This window comes from Nerophis ophidion, linkage group LG21 (genome assembly GCF_033978795.1).
Source record: "Nerophis ophidion isolate RoL-2023_Sa linkage group LG21, RoL_Noph_v1.0, whole genome shotgun sequence".
NCBI lineage: Eukaryota > Metazoa > Chordata > Actinopteri > Syngnathiformes > Syngnathidae > Nerophis > Nerophis ophidion.
The window spans coordinates 34,732,391-34,753,916 of record NC_084631.1 but is presented as its reverse complement, the minus strand read 5'-3'; the positions used below and the strand labels follow the sequence as shown (position 1 = coordinate 34,753,916).

The window sequence follows — 21,526 nt, the reverse complement described above, 5'->3', positions numbered from 1 at the left end:
AAACTTGTATTAGTAGATTGCACAGTACATATTATCATTAGATTACACAGTACAGTACATATTCCGTACAATTGACCACTAAATGGTAACACCCCAATAAGTTTTTCAATGTTAATCAATTACTTAATAAATGACCAAGTCGAGGTGATCTACCTCATATATACATACACACACATATCATATATATATATATATATATATATATATATATATATATATATATATATATATATATATATATATATATACCTTTATATATACAGTATATAATTTATATTTATTTATTTTGCGGTTTTTGTTGACATGTTAAAGGTGTTTTAATGAATATACATGCATGTTTAACATATAGATTTCTATCTTTCATGAAGACAAGAATATAAGTTGGTGTATTACCTGATTCTGATGACTTGCATTGATTGGAATCAGACAGTTTAGTGCTGATAATGTCCCGGTTTTCAAATGGAGGAGAAAACAAGTTCCTCCTTCCTGTCTAATACCACATGCAAGTCATTGGTTTTTGGCATCTTATTTGTCCAGCTTCCATATTCGTTTTTATAGACTTTACAAGAAATACATTGGCGGCAAACTCCGTAGCTTGCTAGCTTGTTTGGGCTGGCTTTCGAAGACTCTTATTTTGTTAGCGCAGGCGCGATGGAGCGGCGCTTTTATTGTGAAGACAGGAACTGTGCGATCAGTCTTTAGGCTTTTGACGGGAAGTACGGTTGAAATAAAAAGTGTCTTTTTTCCTTTACACTTTTGATTGATTGATTGAAACTTGTATTAGTAGATTGCACAGTACAGTACATATTCCGTACAGTTGACCACTAAATGGTAACACCCCAATAAGTTTTTCAACATGTTGGGTTCTACGTGTGACGGTCACGTGACCACCTGGCTCTGTTTGATTGGTCCAACGTCACCAGTGACTGCATGTGATTGGTGAAACGCAAGCATGCGTAGTTCCTACTTTGAATGCGTGTCTGACAAAATCAAAACAAACAAAGCGTGCATTAACAGAGCGATAAAAAAAAAAGTTGCGAGTAACGACCTGATTGCAGATAAATGGAGTGGAGTAAAAGTAGCGTTCCTTCTCTAGAAATATACTCAAGTAAAAGTAAAAGTATGTTGCATAAAAACTACTCTTAGAAGTACAATTTATCCCAAAAGTTACTCAAGTAGATGTAACAGAGTAAATGTAGCGCGTTACTACCCACCTCTGTCTATTATACAGCATTATTCACATGTGAAAAATATAAATGCAGTCTATTATACAGCATTATTCACATGTGAATAACATAAATACAGTCTTATACGGCATTATTCACATGTGAATAATATAAATACAGTCTATTATACAGCATTATTCACATGTAAATATAAATACAATCAATTATATTGCATTATCCACATGTGAATAACATACAGTATTATACAGCTTTATTCACATGTGAATAACATAGATACAGTCTATTATACGGTATTATCCACATGTGAATAACATAAATACAGTCTATTATACAGCATTATTCACATGTGAATAACATAAATACAATCAATTACATTCCATTATCCGCATGTGAATAACATACAGTATTTTACAGCATTATTCACATGTGAATAATATAAATACAGTCTATTATACAGCATTATTCACATGTGAATAACATAAATACAGTTTCATACAGCATTATTCACATGTGAATATTATAAATAGTCTATTATACAGCATTATTCACATGTGTATTACTCTTCCTCGCCCTGATGTGCGATCTGAGCCGAGGATGTCGTTGTGGCTTGTGCAGCCCTTTGAGACACTCGTGATTTAGGGCCATATAAGTAAACTTTGATTGATTTGGTTGATTTTTAAAAGACCTTAACCTACTAAACAACAATTAATGCAACAGTTTGTGATGATCTTTTTAATGACTAACAAGCACTTTTTGTAGTGCACAACTTTTTGTACGTGGAGTTTGAAACATGAGACTTGCATGATACTGATAAAGCATGTTCATAGTACATCGCACCTGCCCCACTATTTGAGAGGGACTGTCCTAATGGACTGTCCTAATTTCCTCCACACGGAGAAGAGCCAGATGAGGTGGTTCAGGCATCTGGTCAGGATGCCACCCGAACGCCTCCCTAGGGAGGTGTTTCGGGCACGTCCGACCGGTAAGAGACCACGGGGAAGACCTAGGACACGTTTGAAAGACTATGTCTCCCGGCTAGGCCTGGGAACGCCTCTGGATCCCCCGGGAAGAGCTGGACCAAGTGGCTGGGGAGAGGGAAGTCTGGGCTTCCCTGCTTAGGCTGCTGCCCCCATGACCTTTCCTCGGATAAGCGTAAGATGGATGGATGGATGTCCTAATGGAATATATATATATTACATTTGCTTTAACAGCCAATTTGTGGTGAACTGAATTTTCTTAGTTTTTCTGTGTTGGTTTGCACGTCATGTTGACTCTCGCTCTCGCCCACAGTCTGGAGTGCAACTGACGCTGGGCAATCTTGCACACCTGAACTTGATTAAGGGTGGCCTACTTAGTCTGGGTGCTGACGGCCTGTCAGTGCCGGAACTTTGTGTCCACTGCAAGTTTCAACTGGCATGTGTCTTGGCCTCCTTCACACTATAGCAGTCTTTCAAGTCTGTCTTGTGCGCCTCTCAGGTTTTCCTGTTACATGCTAGCCTTGTCTCGCGTCTTTAGTTAGCATTTCGTTTCTTTGTTTTACTTCGTTTTTGAAGTAATTATCCTAGCTTCGTCTAGCGTCCTTATTTGTGTACTTTGTACCAAGGGAGTAGGTTTGATTTTGAGATTGGTGGGGACACAAAAGTTCTCCGAGGCAGCACTCTGAAAGTTTACTTTTTTTTTTTTTTTTTTTTCTTTACATTAGCAATCATAATTTCACGTCATGCAGATGTTATAGGGTGAAGCAACTAAAATGAAAGCAAAGGAGACAACTTGGAAGAGTTCTCATCTTTACTCTTTAGTGTAGGACTGTAGTGCAAGTGTGCATCATACTGTCAATGAACACAGCCTACTGTCCATCAACATCAGAAATACATCCATGCAACAAAACATTGTAAATAAACATAAATGAACTGTAATAATCTTTTCCCCAACTTGTGTTTAAATCACAATTTTTCCCTTCAACTACTTCTTTCTATTACTGATTTTGGACTGTAAATATGTTTGTCACTAATACTCAAATACAAGCAGATTAGTGTCCACTGGTTGTTCTTATTTGAAAGAGTCAAACACATGCCTCCGCCGGTCTGTCACAGAAATGAACTGCTGGCCAAAAATATGTTGATGCATGACAGATACATTAAGGACAATGACCATAGAGCTTGATGGTACAGTTACTGCCGGAGCAAAAATGCTTTTACCAAATCTGAATATTACTTCATATTAATGAATTACATTTTAGCATTGTAAAATCACATGATCATCTAGTGAGGGTTTATTGTATTTCCACCACTTTGGTATTTTCAAACCGTTGCTCACTTCTACACAAATACATGAAACTAAAAAAAATTCAAAAATTGACGGAAAGGTGAAATCCGGCGATCTGATTGGCTGTTAACGCTGGTTTAAATATTCTAAAGCCTTATCACAGCGTAGACCAGGGGTGCTCACACTTTTTCTGCAGGCGAGCTACTTTTCAATTGACCAACTCGAGGGGATCTACCTCATTTATATATATCATTTATATTTATTTATTTATGAAAGAGACATTTTTGTAAACAAGTTAAATGTGTTTAATGATAATACAAGCATGTGTAACACATATAGATGTCTTTCTTTCACGAAGACAAGAATATAAGTTGGTGTATTACCTGATTCTGATGACTTGCATTGATTGGAATCAGACAGTAATGATGATAACGCCCACATTTTCAAGTGGAGGAGAAAAAAAGTTGTCCTTTCTGTACAATACCACATGAAAGTGGTTGGTTTTTGGCATCTAATTCATCCAGCTTCCATACACTTTACAAGAAAAACATTGGCGGCAAATTCCGTAGCTTGCTTGATTGACATTCACGACACCGGAGGGTCTTGTGAGATGACGCTGGCTGCTGCCAGTTCATTATTATGAAAAAATGACAGAGAGGAAGGCGAGAAACACTTTTTATTTCAACAGACTTTTGCGCCGTCCCTTCCGTCAAAACTCTAATGGCCGACTGCACATTTCCTATCTTCACAAAAGCCCTGCTTCATGCTGCCTGCGCTAACAAAATAAGAGTCTCGGAAAGCTGGCGTGCACATCATTTGTGCACGCCAGCTTTCTGAGGGATCGCTTGTGCACGCCAGTTTTCCGAGACTCTGTATTTAGTTAGCGCAGGCAGCATGAAGCAGGGCTTTTATTGTGAAGATAGGAAATGTGCAGTCGGCCTTTAGAGTTTTGACGGAAGGTACGGCGCGAGGGTCTGTTGAAATAAAAAGCGTTTCTCGCCTTCCTCTCGGCCATATTTTCATAATAATGATCTTGCAGCAGCCAGCGTCATCTCACAAGACCCTCCGGTACCATGAATGTCATTTAGGTGACGTCTTGGTGAAGATTGATGATCACTAATTTTTAGGTCTATTTTTTTTTTAAAGCCTGGCTGGAGATCGACTGACACACCCCCCGCGGTCGACTGGTAGCTCGCGATCGACGTAATGGGCACCCCTGCCGTAGGCTATCACTCCGGCTCAGGCACGCATAAGTGGTATGAATGGAAGTTGTTGTCATGTATCCATGACAACGGACTGTTGCAGTCCGTAGTAAAAGACAGCTGATGTTTTTACGATGTTAAAAAACGGACTAAAGTAGTTGAATTCACATGTTTAAGGTCAACTTTCACCTCCGGGGACGGTTAACAATGATAAAGGGGACTGAGCATTGACTTTCACCTGGAAAAGACGAGATGCAGTGCTAATTTGGAGCTAACGTCTGGATAGGTGGGACTATTTTTTCCACAGTGAGGCTATTTTATTGGATAATATGTGTTTCTGGTTGAATAAAACTACATTATATTGATTGAGTATTCCTATTTCATAATGCCTTTATTTGTAACCGTTTTATAAAAGCAATATATCACTCCAGTCCATGGTGTATGCTCATTATAGCACTCTAAGGGGCGTGACTGGAGTGATATATTGTTGAATTATTCAATATGGTTGAGCCTCTATACACCCTTGAAGTAACTTACAGTTTAACTCCTAAAGAAGTCTCTTATATCCAGTTTTCTTTTCATTGACATCCTTCAAAACCTACAGCACACACGCACGCAAACGGACACAAACTCAATGTAAATCACAGCACTGATATTAAAATCCATCTAGCTACCGTGTGCCAGGAACAACAAATGCTGAACATGTTGACAACTTGCACTTACTTTCAACTTACAACTTACACTTAGTTAGAACTTACAACTTACACCGAGTTGCACTGCCTCTCGTCCAATCGCTAGCAACTAGCATGTAGGCTAGCTTTTACAAGCAGAAGGAGTGACAGCGGGCACAGCCAATCACACGTAAGTTGGCATGAAAGCGGCAACCAATCAGGGAGCACTATTTAGGTTAGAGGCGGGACTTCTAGCAGAGACCGACATTTAACCCTTTCTGTGCCATAATCATTGACTAAACATTACGGGCAACGCTTGTATTGATAGTGACTGGATATTGGTAGGGACGTGTCCCTAGCGTCCCTACCCAATTCTACGCCCTTGCTTTGTACCCCTGTTTGGTATTTTTCCCAGCCTGTATTGTTCCTAGCTTTGTCTCGCGCTTTCTGTGTTATTTTTGGTTGTTTGATATAGTTGTTCTTCATGGTGTGTTTTTGTATTTCCACCATCAACTGTTGTTTTGGCGACGTCCCACTTCCGCCAAAATAAAGGAAGAACTTTACCACAACCAAAATACGTCTCTGCATCCTTGGGATGTGAATTATATTTATATAGCGCTTTTTCTCTAGTGACTCAAAGCGCTTTACATAGTGAAACCCAATATCAAAGTTACATTCAAACCAGTGTGGGTGGCACTGGGAGCAGGTGGGTAAAGTGTCTTGCCCAAGGACACAACGGCAGTGACTAGGATGGCGGAAGCGGGAATCGAAACTGCAACCCTCAAGTTGCTGGCACGGCCACTCTACCAACCGAGCTAAACCGCCCCACTCTCATATTTCGTAACACAATTAGTGTAAATATCTTGCTTTGACGTAGGTGATATGTCCACCAGTGCGGTGCAACCTACATATTTCTTCCCGTGCGTGGTCATATTGCGCCTCGGTTGCACTGGAGGTTGTAAAACTCAACACGACACGGCTTTAATTTGACATTTACTCCAACGGCTTGAAATGGAGCCCCAGTGTTAGTGCCACCTTTTTAATTGGCCCGACTGACCGCTTGTCGTCACCACCGAGAAACGGACAGTTCCTTCGTTATTGGCGGACAAAGGAAGGTGTGCAGAGTGTGTGTCGACGTGTGTAAGCGCCGGGCCGCGGTCATGAGCTCCATGTCTAATTATCCAGGCTTGATGGATGGCTTTGATTAAAGCGCATGAAGGCCGAGCTCGCCCCCCCCTCTCTGTCCTGTTACACTCGCTCCACGCTGATGGGACTGGAGTAGTTGAGAAAAAGATGAGCTCTCACTTCAACCCTGATAAAATATATCCATTAATCATCATGAGCGAGGGGGAGAGGAGAGAGAGTCACAGTTGGGAGACAAGACGGAGAGGGGAAATATCGCCGCTGTTTCCAAACAAATATTTTTTTCTGCAAGCGAACAGCACATGCTGGGTGGAGAGGTGTTGAACTTGCCATGTAAAATCCATCCATCCATCCATCATCTTCCGCTTATCCGAGGTCGGGTCGCGGGGGCAACAGCCTAAGCAGGGAAACCCAGACTTCCCTCTCCCCAGCCACTTCGTTCAGCTCTTCCCGGGGGATCCCGAGGCGTTCCCAGGCCAGCCGGGAGACATAGTCTTCCCAACGTGTCCTGGGTCTTCCCCGTGGCCTCCTACCGGTTGGAAGTGCCCTAAACGCCTCCCTAAGGAGGCGTTCGGGTGGCATCCTGACCAGATGCCCGAACCACCTCATCTGGCTCCTCTCGATGTGAAGGAGCAGCGGCTTTACTTTGAGTTCCTCCCGGATGGCAGAGCTTCTCACCCTATCTCTAAGGGAGAGCCCCGCCACACGGCGGAGGAAACTCATTTCGGCCGCTTGTACCCGTGATCTTATCCTTTCGGTCATGACCCAAAGCTCATGACCATAGGTGAGGATGGGAACGTAGATCGACCGGTAAATTGAGAGCTTTGCCTTCCGGCTCAGCTCCTTCTTCACCACAACGGATCGGTACAACGTCCGCATTACTGAAGACTAATTCATCTTGAGCTTGTCTATGATGTCAGGCCTGCAATGTGGTTATTTTTGCTTCTTCGATGCAGAGAGTGTAAGTACATGTTTTTTTTAAATACTAAATACAAAACATAATCGAACTAAGGGCGCTCACAAAGAGGTACAAAACTTGGCTACAAAAATACAAACAGGAAAACCAAACACCTGCTCGATGGCATGAAAGAGGATAAACTATAAACTTAAACTTGCACTGTGGCAGAACTATGAACAACTAAAACAAAATCAATCAATCAATGTTTACTTATATAGCCCTAAATCACTAGTGTCTCAAAGGGCTGCAAAACCACTACGACATCCTCGGTAGGCCCACATAAGGGCAAGGAAAACTCACACCCAGTGGGACGTCGGTGACAATGACTATGAGAACCTTGGAGAGGAGGAAAGCAATGGATGTCGAGCGGGTCTAACATGATACTGTGAAAGTTCAATCCATAATGGATCCAACACAGTCGCGAGAGTCCAGTCCAAAGCGGATCCAACACAGCAGCGAGAGTCCCGTTCACAGCGAAGCCAGCAGGAAAACATCCCAAGCGGAGGCGGATCAGCAGCGCAGAGATGTCCCCAGCCGATACACAGGCGAGCAGTACATGGCCACCGGATCGGACCGGACCCCCTCCACAAGGGAGGGTGGGACATAGGAGAAAAAGAAAAGAAACGGCAGATCAACTGGTCTAAAAAGGGAGTCTATTTAAAGGCTAGAGTATACAAATGAGTTTGAAGGTGAGACTTAAATGCTTCTACTGAGGTGGCATCTCGAACTGTTACCGGGAGGGCATTCCAGAGTACTGGAGCCCGAAATGAAAACGCTCTATAGCCAACACTTACTGTGACCGTAACAAGGGGCATGGATAGCAGGGTGCGTAGCAGGTAATCGTGAAGGCATGAAGGCAAGCACATGCAAAAATCCCAGACTGATGGACAGAAAGTAACATCCTTAAATAGTAGCAGTGGTAATGAGAAACAGGTGTGAGAGGCTGATGATCGGGGGGTGACAAGGGGAAACTAATGAGTAGCTATGGTAACGAGGAAGTGAAAAGACAGAACCAAATGTCCAAAAAACCAAACCGAACATAACCAAAACAAAACATGGTGTGACATATGAGAAATACAATACCAATTAGCATCAAGCTAGTGCATTTTGTACTTTTGAGCACCTTCTACATACTTTTAAGTCCCATCTTAAAACTCATTTGTTTACTCTAGCCCAGGGGTCACCAACGCGGTGCCCGCGGGCACCAGGTCGCCCGTAAGGACCAGATGAGTCGCCCGCTGGCCTGTTCTAAAAATAGCTCAAATAGCAACACTTACCAGTGGGCTGCCTCTATTTTTAAAATTTTATTTATTTAACAATACGAAGGTCCTGCAGTCCTGGGTTCAAATCCAGGCTCGGGATCTTTCTGTGTGGAGTTTGCATGTTTTCCCCGTGAATGCGTGGGTTCCCTCCGGGTACTCCGGCTTCCTCCCACTTCCAAAGACATGCACCTGGGGATAGGTTGATTGGCAACACTAAATGGTCCCTAGTGTGTGAATGTGAGTGTGAATGTTGTCTGTCTATCTGTGTTGGCCCTGCTATGAGGTGGCGACTTGTCCAGGGTGTACCCCGCCTTCCGCCCGATTGTAGCTGAGATAGGCGCCAGCGCCCCCCGCGACCCCAAAAGGGAATAAGCGGTAGAAAATGGATGGATGGATACTAGCAAGCTGGTCTGGCTTTGCTCAACATTTTTAATTCTAAGAGAGACAAAACTCAAATAGTATTTGAAAATCCAAGAAAATATTTTAAAAACAGAGTCTTCACTTGTTTAAATAAATTCATTTGTTTTTTTACTTTGCTTCTTATAACTTTCAGAAAGACAATTTTAGAGGAAAATTTTTCAAACACAAAAACCTTTTTACCTTTTGAATTCCTTCCTCTTCTTTCCTGACAATTTAAATCAATGTTCAAGTATTTCCGTTTTCTTGTAAAGAACAATAAATACATTTTTATTTCATTCTTAATCTTAGCTTCTGTTTTTTCGCCAAAGAATATTTGTCAAATATTTCTTCAAAATTATTATGATTAAAATTCAAAATTATTCTGGCAAATTTAGAAAATCTGTACAATTTTATTTAAAAGTCTTTTGAATTTCTTTTAAAATTTTTGTTCTGGAAAATGTAGAAGAAATAATGATTTGTCTTTTCTTAACCGGCTTTCTGGTTCAGAAAAGGACACAGAAATGACCAGCTCGTTTTCTTTTCTCGCTTCAGTCAAAACGCCTGTTTTGCAAACCCACTAAAAATTGAAATGGGGATACAACAAACATTTCTACAAAAAATAAAAGGCTCTTCAACACAAATATAACACTTGACATTGATAGCTTTGTTTACAGCGATTTAGTGAAAAATGAAGCCATGAAATCAGGCATAGACAGGGGGAAAAAAAACGAATAAAAAGCCTAATTCTGGAAGAAGGGATAATTTTTTTTTTAATACATTTTTTTTCAATGTATTTAAAATGAAATTGCAAACCTCCGTTTTTATGCAAAGTTAATTGATTCTATGCTTGGACGCACAAGCAGACCTGCTCACTGCCAGGCTAGGCCACACAAGTCCAAGCGCAGACAAAACATATTTTTGGGAAAATATCCTTGCAAGGTTTTGCTGCGGCAAACACATTCATAGTAAAACAAATATAAAACCAATGCAGCTTCAGGCTGAGCTCAAGTGGCAAACATTTATTGCACCGCTATCTTGTTGTGCAATTTTTTTTTTTTTTGACAACAATATATTGCTTTCATTTGTGGCTGCAAAATTTGACCTGGGGAAAAAATAAATACATAAAATGTTTTTTCCAGTGTGAATCGCAAGCAACTTGACCGTTCTTTGGAAGAAAGAAAACCCACACAGGATGGCAACAGAGGGAGAAAAAACAATTTCCAAGCTAATTCTGTTATCTCCAACTGATAAGCTGCACTGAACAACAGGGAAACACAATTGACTCGTTTCCTGCAGGCTGGCTTTTTCTATGTCTGCTTCATCATGTCTTCTTTACTGTACAGCAGTCATTTTCAACCACTGTGCCGCGGCAAATTGGTCCCAAAAATATTTTTTGCAACTCAATGATAATAATGTAGGCTGACCATATTGTGAAATCCCAAAAAGAGGACACATATATGCATGCTTAGGTGAAAATTTGCCAATAATACTCAAACTTGGTTTATGAATTATATATTTATTTAAATAAAGCCTTTTTTTTCTCCTCTGTTGACAGCAGCGACCCCAAAAGGGACAAGCGGTAGAAAACCAATGGATGGGTCCCACAGTAATTTCTTGGGGTCCCACTTTTTTGTAAGCATTTTGAAAAAAAATATATAAACGCAGCACTTTAAGGCGGCCATCTTAAAAACAAAGAGCCACAGCCTAAACAAAAGTGTTAAAAAAATAAATAAATAATACAAACAATTTTATTTTTATTTTTTATTTTATTTTGTCTTGTCCAGCATCTCAGGCAAATCATATCGTTGATGTCGATGCCCATTTACTTTACAAAAGAGAAGTGTGGGATACTTCTCATGTTGCCTTTTTGTATTTGACTTAATTAAATGTATATTTATTATCATTTGGTGTTAAACTAAAGTCTTAACAAGCTGCTAGACTCTCCTATTGCTATTGTACTATTTTTTCCCGCTATAGTTACATTCACAAGTACAGAGCACCAATAAACCTTCAAGGCACTGCATTTGCCTGCTGGCCCAGTCACATAATACCTACGGCTTTTATCACACAAGAGTGAATGCAAAGCATACTTGGTCAACAGCCATAAAGGTCACACAGAGGGTGGCTGTACAAACAATTTTAACACTGTTACAAGTATGCGCCACACTGTGAACCCACACCAAACAAGAATGACAAACACATTTCGGGAGAACATCCGCACTGTAACACAACAGAACAAATACCCAGAAACCCTTGCAGCACTAACTCTTACGGGACGCTACAATATACACCCCTGCCACACCCTATAAAACCCCGCCCCCCTGAGCTTCCTCATGCTCTCTCAGGGAGAGCATGTCCCAAATTTAAAAAAAAATGATTAGTGACTTCAATAATAAATATGGCAGTGCCATGTTGGCATTTTTTTCCATAACTGGAGTTGATTTGTTTTGGAAAACCTCGTTACATTTTTTAATGCATCCAGTGGGGCATCACAACAAAATTAGGCATAATAATGTGTTCATTCCACAACTGTATATATTGGTATCGGTTCATATTGGTATCGGTAATTAGGAGTTGGCCATTATCGGCCATCTCTAGTTTGCAGATTTACTGTACAGCACACATGCAAGTGGAACACCTGTACAGTATTACTAATGTTAGCATCTTGGCTGCAGATGAGTCCATTTTGGGCCCAGTCCCAGACCCCGTTTGCAGCAGTTATAATAATAACCGTTTAGCTAATGATTTTTTATTTATTCTTGCTAAGTAATTAGGGACGGGATGTAATTGCTTTGGCACGGGTTAGTACGGGATAAAGATTTTTTCAAAATGACTTCCGGCTCGTGGTCTCGCTCCGTGGTCCCGCACTACGCTTTTGTTTGCGGACATTGTTTAATCATTTGTTGTGAAAGTCATGAAAGAAATCACTTAAGTCAGTGCAGCAATGGCGGGACTTGCATATCACCGTGGCAACAGGAGTTGATATCAAAGGTGGAACTTGACAGGTCTCATGTAAAACACGTGCAGTTTGTCCTCAGATCACTAATCCTCATGTACACCTTTGATAGTAGGCATGTGCTGATTTCCTTTATGATACTGGTATCAATATAGATCCTGTATAGGAGCAGTACAAACATTATATACAGTGTGTGCATGTGTGTGTAAAAGTATAAGTGTGTATACACGTGTGTATGTACAGTATGTGTGTATGTGTGTGGATATGTATGTGTGTGTATATATGTATCTACGTGTGTGTGTGTGTTTAAAAGTATAAGTGTGTATAAGTACAGTGTGTGTGTTTGTATGAATGTGTGTATATGTAATCCATGTGTGTGTGTATATAAGTGTATTTATGTGTGTATGTATATATGTGTGTATGTATATATGTATGTGTATGTATGTGTATATATGTATGTATATATATGTATGTATATATGTATATATTTATGTGTGTGTGTGTATGTATATATATGTGTATATGTGTGTATGTATGTATATATATGTGTGTCTGTGTATATAATATATATATATACATATATGTGTATGTATGTGTATATATGTATGTATGTATGTGTAAGTGTATATAATATATATATATATATATATATATATATATATATATATATATATATATATATATATATATATTCATTTATATATACATATGTGTATGTATGTATTTATGTATATATGTATGTATGTATGTGTATGTATGTATGTATATATTGTTGACGACGAGGGTGTTGTTGCCGATGCCTATGGGGTTGTTGTTATTGCCGACTCATAGGATGTGGTTGCAAACGACAAGAGTGTTGTTGTTGTTGATGACGAGGGTGTTGTTGCCAACGACGACTAGGTTGTTGTTGTTGCCGCCGACGACCAGGGTGTTGTTGTTAACGACGAGGGTGTTGTTGCCAACGACGACTAGGTTGTTGTTGTTGCCGACGACGACGAGGGTGTTATTGCCGACGAGGTCGTCGTTGTTACCGACGACGACGAGGGTGTTTTTGCCGACGAGGTCGTCGTCGTTGCCGACGACGACGAGGGTGTTGTTGTTGCCTACCACGACGAGGGTGTTGTTGTTGCCGATGATGACCAGGGTGTTGTTGTTGCCGCCGCCGACGAGGGTGTTGTTGTTGCCGCCGCCGACTTCGAGGGTGTTGCTGTTACCGCCGCCGACGAGGGTGTTGTTGTTGCCGCCGCCGACTTCGAGGGTGTTGCTGTTGCCGCCGACGACGAGGGTGTTGTTGTTGCCGCCGACGACGAGGGTGTTGTTGTTGCCGCCGCCGACGAGGGTGTTGTTGTTGCCGACGATGACGAGGGTGTTGTTGTTGCCGCCGACGACGAGGGTGTTGTTGTTGCCGCCGCCGACTTCGAGGGTGTTGCTGTTACCGCCGCCGACGAGGGTGTTGTTGTTGCCGCCGCCGACTTCGAGGGTGTTGCTGTTGCCGCCGACGACGAGGGTGTTGTTGTTGCCGACGACGACGAGGGTGTTGTTGTTGCCGCCGCCGACGAGGGTGTTGTTGTTGCCGACGATGACGAGGGTGTTGTTGTTGCCGCCGACGACGAGGGTGTTGTTGTTGCCTACCACGACGAGGGTGTTGTTGTTGCCGATGATGACCAGGGTGTTGTTGTTGCCGCCGCCGACGAGGGTGTTGTTGTTGCCGCCGCCGACTTCGAGGGTGTTGCTGTTACCGCCGCCGACGAGGGTGTTGTTGTTGCCGCCGCCGACTTCGAGGGTGTTGCTGTTGCCGCCGACGACGAGGGTGTTGTTGTTGCCGCCGACGACGAGGGTGTTGTTGTTGCCGCCGCCGACGAGGGTGTTGTTGTTGCCGACGATGACGAGGGTGTTGTTGTTGCCGCCGACGACGAGGGTGTTGTTGTTGCCGCCGCCGACTTCGAGGGTGTTGCTGTTACCGCCGCCGACGAGGGTGTTGTTGTTGCCGCCGCCGACTTCGAGGGTGTTGCTGTTGCCGCCGACGACGAGGGTGTTGTTGTTGCCGACGACGACGAGGGTGTTGTTGTTGCCGCCGCCGACGAGGGTGTTGTTGTTGCCGACGATGACGAGGGTGTTGTTGTTGCCGACGACGACGAGGGTGTTGTTGTTGCCGCCGACGACGAGGGTGTTGTTGTTGCCGCCGCCGACGAGGGTGTTGTTGTTGCCTACCACGACGAGGGTGTTGTTGTTGCCGCCGCCGACGAGGGTGTTGTTGTTGCCGCCGCCGACGAGGGTGTTGTTGTTGCCGCCGGCGACTTCGAGGGTGTTGCTGTTGCCGCCGCCGACGAGGGTGTTGTTGTTGCCGCCGGCGACTTCGAGGGTGTTGCTGTTGCCGCCGCCGACGAGGGTGTTGTTGTTGCCGCCGCCGACTTCGAGGGTGTTGCTGTTGCCGCCGCCGACGAGGGTGTTGTTGTTGCCGCCGCCGACGACGAGGGTGTTGTTGTTGCCGACGACGACGAGGGTGTTGTTGTTGCCGCCGCCGACGAGGGTGTTGTTGTTGCCGACGATGACGAGGGTGTTGTTGTTGCCGACGACGACGAGGGTGTTGTTGTTGCCGCCGACGACGAGGGTGTTGCTGTTGCCGCCGCCGCCGACGAGGGTGTTGTTGTTGCCGCCGACGACGAGGGTGTTGTTGTTGCCGCCGCCGCCGCCGACAAGGTCGTTGTTGTTGCCGACGACGACGAGGGTGTTTTTGTTGCCGACAACGACTAAGGTGTTGTTGGTGACGACGAAGGTGATGTTGCCGACGACAACGAGGGTTTTGTTGCTGCCGACGACGACGAGGGTGTTGTTGTTTCCGCCGCCGCCGACGAGGGTTTTGTTGTTGCTGACGACGACGAGGGTGTTGTTGTTTCCGCCGCCGCCGCCAACGAGGTTGTTGTTGTTGCCGACGACGACTAAGGTGTTGTTGGTGACGACGAAGGTGTTGTTGTTGCCGACGACAACGAGGGTTTTGTTGTTGCCGACGACTACTCGGGTGTTGTTGTTGAGGAGGATGCTGCTGGCCTGTAAGTGAACTTGAATGAATGAAAGCAGACACCAGACTCCAGATTGTCTTTCTGTGACGCCACAAAAGGCTTCTTGTTAGAAGACGGCAGTGAAAAAGGAGACTTAGGTCTAAAAATAGCAGCACAACCTCAGGCCAGTCGGCCCCGCCTGCTATTTTTCAATTTAGTGGCGTGCCAGCTCCAACATGTCTGACGTGCTTTTCTTCCATCTTCATCAACATTGTGTCGACCTTGACCTCTGACCTCATATGTAGTGCACCGTTGCAGCGGCGCTTGGAAATGAAAGTGGCACACACACACTGAAGATGCTGCAGCTGTCAAACTCACCACACCCCCACCACTCCATTTAGACATCCCATCATTTTCACGTGGCACACCACATTTTAGTCTTCCCAGCTACTTCATTTTTGTGGACGTCCAATTATACTCATGGCTCGTCCCATTATGTCTTCTGTGGCAGGCCGCATGTTTCATATGTGGGCCGCCACGTCATGTGATCAGCCACATCTTTAAGCCCGCAAAAATATTTTATGTGGCCTTCAATGTCATTCGCGGGGCCCACCACATAATTTTATGTGGCCCGCCAATTTATTTCACGGGGCCCACCACGTCATTTTAAGTGGCCCACCACTTCATTTTATGTGGCCCACCACAAAATTTTACCTGGTCCACCACGTCATTTTATGTGGCCCACCACGTCATTTTACATGACCCACCACCTCATTTTATGTGGCCCACCACCTCATTTTATGTGGCCCACCACCTCATTTTATGTGGCCCACCACCTCATTTTATGTGGCCCACCACATCATTTTACGTGACCCACCACGTCATTTTACGTGGCCCACCACATCATTTTATGTGGCCCACCACATCATTTTACGTGGCCCACCACATCATTTTACGTGGCCCACCACATCATTTTACGTGGCCCACCACATCATTTTACGTGGCCCACCACGTCATTTTACGTGGCCCACCACGTCATTTTAAATGGTCCGCCACGTCATTTTAAGTGCCCCACCACATCATTTTACGTGGCCCTTCACATCATTTTACGTGGCCCGCCACATCATTTTACGTGGCCCGCCACATCAATTTACGTGGCCCGCCACATCATTTTACGTGGCCCGCCAAATTATTTCACAGGGCCCACCACGTCATTTTACATGGCCCACCACGTTATTTTATGTGGCCCACCACATTACTTTAGGTGGCCCACCACATCATTTTACGTGACCCACCCCATCATTTTACATGGCCCACCACATCATTTTACGTGGCCCACGACGTCATTTATGTGGCCCACCACATCATTTTATGTGGCCCACCACTTCATTTATGTGGCCCTCCACATTTTAAAGTGACTCTATTTTCTTATTTTGATCCACCAAATTCTGGTCCGTTTTGGATCGTCACTTCATTTAAAAGTAGCTTGTCCCATTATTTTTCTTGTGGTCTGCCACATAATTTATGTGACTAGCCACAACTTGAACTAGGCCCGCCAAATGTATTTCATGTGCCCCACCAGTCCATTTTATGTGACCTGCCATATCATTTTTGAAGTGCCCCATCAGATCGTTCTAACGTGGCCAACCACATTATTCCAAGTGACCTGCTATATATATATTTTTTATCACGGTCTGCCACATAATTTTGGATCGTCGCTCCATTTAAAACAGGCCTGTCCCATAATTTAAAAGTGGCACATCATTTTAATGGCCTGCCATATTTTATAATGGTCGGCCACTTCATTTTATTGTGGACTGTCGGTCCAATTATATGTAACCCATCACATAATTATTTGGCCTGCCACACCATTCAAACCAATTAAGTGTGGCCTGTAATTGTCATTTTATGTGGTCTGCCACTTAAAATTTTACTCCATCACACTGTTTAAACTTGGCCTGTACCATCATTTTAATGTGGCAAGCTACAATATTAAAATTTTCCTTCTTTGTCCTTTTATGTGGCGAGCCACATCTTTTTTAAGCGGGCTGCCACATAATTTTACACCGTCATTCCATTTAAACTTGGCCTGTGCCATTTTGAGATGGCAAGCCACTTAATCAAATTGCAGTCTGCCTAAACATTTTAAATTGCTCTGCCACATTTTTTATGTGGCCTGCAACATCATTTTACGTGGTCTGCCACCTCAATCACATCATCACTCCATTTAAACTTGGCCTGTACCGTCATTTTAAGGTGACAAGCCAAATAATCGAATTACAGTCCGCCCAATCATTTTTAACTTGGCCTCCCACATCTTTTTTATGTGGCCAGCCACATCTTTTTAAGTGGTCTACCACAGCATTTTACACCGTCACTTCATTTAAACTTGGCCTGTACAAACATTTTAAGGTGGCAAGCCACATAATCGAATCGTGGTCCGCCCAATCGTTTTAAATTGCCTTGCCACATCTTTTTATGTGGCAAGCCACATCTTTTTTATGTGAACAACCACATCCTTTGAGTGGCCCACCATATTTTATAATGGGCCGCACCTTCATTTTATTCTGGACTCTCAGGCCAATTAAATGTAACCCATCACATAACTATTTGGCCTGCCACATCATTCAAGTGTGGTCTATAACATCATTTGATGTGGTTTACCACATCATTTTACACCGGCACGCCATTTACCGTATTTCCTTGAATTGCCGCCGGGGCGCTAATTAATTTAAAACCTCTTCTAACTCCGGTGTTTACCAATGGCATGTGGTAAAGGCAAGCATGCGCTACTCATTTTAAAACCTCTTTTCACTCCGGCCCTTACCAAAGGCATGCGGTAAATTTTGGCCTGCGCTTATAAATTTGAGTGTGATGTAAGGATACCATCATGAAAAGCACATTTGATAAAAACAATATTATGGTCTTACCTTTACTTATAAATGAAGTCCATGCACAGCTCCTTCTGATCAAAAGCATCAATAACTTGTTCATAGAAGTCTTCCTTATCTTTTTTTCAGTTTGAAAAGTCTCTGTCTCGATGGAGATCTTCCTTTATTACCTCCTGCTTCGATTGAAAGTCCAGTTTAGAAAACTGTTTTATTTTAGATATGTAATAAACAATCGCTGCTCACTCTTGCTGCTTGTTGTCACTTCTTCTGCAGCCGAGTAGTCACAAGAAGGATCACTAGCGCCCTCTACCACCAGGAGGCAGGAGTCATTTAATGACTCATGTTTGACACACGCAGCTACGGTATATTAATAAAACATAGCTGCTTACTGTTCTTTTTAGCATATTCAATAGCTTGGACCTTAAATCCTTCTGAATAGCTCTTAATCTTCTTCCCTTTATGCGATTTCAAATTATTGAAATCAGCCTGCTCCATTTTGAAAATGATGACTTGTGACGTGGTGAGTTTGACCCGGCAGAAATTCTAGGCATATGCCAATTATTTTGTGAAACTTGGCGTTAATCCTGAGCCGGCGGTAATGCTATGCATGCGCTAATTATTTTGCGAAACGAGTTTGACCCGGCAGTAATTCTAGGCAGGCGCATACTATATCCGGCAGCAATTCAAGGAAATACGGTAAACTTGGCCTGTACCATTATTTTAATGTGGCAAGCCACATAATCAAATTGCGGTCCGCCCAATCATTTTAAATTGCCCTCTCTGTCATGTTGTATGCTTGCATGTTTGAAATAAACTCAAACTCAAACTCAAACACATCTATTTTTGCGTGGTCTGCCACATCATTTTACCCCGTCACTCCATTTAAAACTGGCCTGTACCATTATTTTAAGGTGGCAAGCCACATTATCAAATTGCGGTCCGCCCAATCATTCTAAATTGCCCTGCCACGTCTTTTTTAGTTGGCAGGCCACATCTTTTTATGTGGCCAGCCACATTTATATGGCCCATTATGTCATTTAAGTGGTCCATCATATAATTAATGTGACTTCTGAAAGGCTTGGAAAATAATCCCTTGGTTGTTGCGTCTGCATATGTTCTACATTTTAATATCACATTAGATTTTTATTCAACAACAATGAATAAAATATCTGCTTGTCATGTTGACTCACAATTTGAATACATGTGGCCCTGTGAGCCCGGCCATATTTGTGAGTGGCCCTCCATAAGAGGGCCCCTGTGACAGGCAGTGAGTGGCCTGCACTTCCCTTGAGGCTCCTTCACTGACTACAGTCTAATCCTTGACAGTTCCCAGCGGGCCCACGCCCACACTTGTCGGGGGGATGAACATGAAGGACATCACAGGAAGTGGGGATTTATAAAAAGGTGGCACCAGCTCAGCGCTACTTACCACGGGCTCATCAGAAAAAGGCGCGCCATGTTTTTGTGGGTGGAAACAGCCAGCCTTGGAGTTTTTGCTCAGTCTGTGTGAGAGAGAGAGAAAATACAAGACATCAGCTGATTGGTGTCTGCAGCGCATCGCTCACTCCCCGCGACGTAAATACATCCCTGCGACGTAAACACATCCCTGCGACGTAAACACACCCTGCCTGTGGAGGCTGTCCTGTACATGTGGTGAGTGGAAGACTACCTGCCTGGCTGCAGGAGTCACACCAAGGAGGGCAATCATGGCGGGGGAGGAGTGCCTTCAGTTACCTCCGAGTGCAGCCGCATGATATCTCACACAGCCGCATGATGTCTCACGTCTGGCGTAGTCGCATGATGCCTCACGTAGTGGCATGTCTCACTTAGTCACATGCCGAAGTCCCACGCGGTCGCATGCTGTCTCACGCGGTCAAATTGTCGCATGATGTCTCACGTAGTCACATGGTGCCTCACATGTCTCACGTAGTCACATGGTGCCTCACATGTCTCACGTAGTCACATGGTGCCTCACATAGTCCCATGATGTGTCACGTAGTCGCATGGTGTCTCACATGAAGTCCCGTGCAGTCGCATGGAGTCCCACGCAGTCACATGATGGCTCAGATAGTGGCATGATGTCTCACATACTCGCATGATGTCTCACGTGGTCGCATGATTTCTCATATGTTGTCACGTAGTCGCATGTCTCACATGTCTTACGTAGTCGCATATCTCAAATGTCTCATGTCGTCGCATGGTGCCTCACATAGTCGCATGGTGGCTCACATAGTCGGATGGTGGCTCACATAGTCGGATGATGTCTCACATGTCTCACGTAGTCGCATGATGTCTCACGTAGTCGCATGATGTCTCACGTAGTCGCATGGTGGCTCACATGTCTCACGTAGTCGCATGATGTCTCACATGATGCTTCACGTAGTCGCATGATGTCTCACATGATGCTTCACGCAGTCGCATGTCTCGCATGATGCCTCACGCAGTCGCATGATGCCTCACGCAGTCGCATGATGTCTCGCATGATGCCTCACATAGTCGCATGATGTCTCGCATGATGTCTCACATGATGTCTCACGCGGTCGCCCGATGTCTTTGCAGCCAAAGGCCCTTTGGACAGCCCTGGCACAGCCTGCTATTGAAAGCAGGTTGCCTGATCTACCCGCTCCTCTCTTTCTGCCTCTCGTTTACGCAGACACACAACCTTTTTGCAAATAAGAGTTTGGGTCACCATGGCAACAGGTATACAGTATGTCCACACACTCCTGCAAAAGTACCGTGATCGGCCCCGGGTCAAAACATCAACTGTTTGCGTTTTGATTCGTGCGACGGCAGGTTTGCCCGTCCTGAAGGATCTGCTCGGCGGAGAGTGGCAGATGCTCTCTCCGATTGATTTGCCGGCGTGTGTGTGTGTGTGTGTAGTCATGTGAGAGTGTGTGTGTGTGTGTGTGTGTCGCTGCAGAGATAATTAGAACACAACTCTTTTGCTGTCCCTGCAGGCCACTGATCCAGCTGCTTTCATCTAATATAGGTCAGCTGTGACAAAGCCCTCTGCATGGACACTGATCAGCTCCCTCACACACACACACACACACACACACACACACGGGCAGACGTTTATGCTGCTAATACACAGTACACACTAATATGGGTCTCAGTCATTAAAGTGTTAAAAATAATTCTTACTGTCAGGTTCAAACACTGAACTATCTATTAAACAAGACAAGAAGCAAGGAATCAAACAGACAGATTTCAATTAAGCTCATGAGAGCGCATCGACCTGCACCCTAGTACAGTGTCGCCCCACGCTCTGAGGAGGGAGTTCCACGCCTCCTCCTTTATTTGGGTATTCCCTGATTACATAGCTGCAGCTGTTTCTAAGGGGAGGGGGTCATACACCATTCAAACAATAAGGTGCTTAGAGCGGTGTCAGGTTTGCCCCCTCTCTGCTTGTAGATTTCGGGTCGTGACTTTATCAGTTATTGTCCGCCATGATTAACGCCGGGTCAAACTCGTTTCGCAAAATATTATTTTTATTAGCGCAGTCTAAAATTTCCGCCGGGTCAAACTTGTTTCGCCAAATAATTAGCTTATGCCTAGAATTTCCTCCGGGTCAAACTCGTCACGTCACGAGT

At 44.0% G+C, this 21,526-nt stretch overlaps 2 protein-coding genes across 4 annotated transcripts in view; both read right to left on the bottom strand.

The window, feature by feature from the left end:
- The window catches only part of dlgap3 (discs, large (Drosophila) homolog-associated protein 3), a 364,153-nt gene that overhangs the window by 171,872 nt on the left and 170,755 nt on the right, over positions 1-21,526 (bottom strand). For all 3 annotated transcript variants that reach the window (XM_061882505.1, XM_061882506.1, XM_061882507.1), the window contains exon 2: positions 19,363-19,435. The gene's annotated coding sequence lies outside the window, so the exon portion shown is untranslated. The remainder of the gene's footprint in view (positions 1-19,362; positions 19,436-21,526) is intronic.
- Positions 12,869-20,363, bottom strand: LOC133539524 (putative uncharacterized protein DDB_G0286901). The gene is made up of 2 exons (XM_061881500.1): positions 20,301-20,363; positions 12,869-15,091 (listed from the first exon to the last, which is right to left on the bottom strand). The coding sequence occupies exons 1-2, from the start codon at positions 20,361-20,363 to the stop codon at positions 12,869-12,871; spliced, it is 2,286 nt and encodes a 761-aa protein (XP_061737484.1).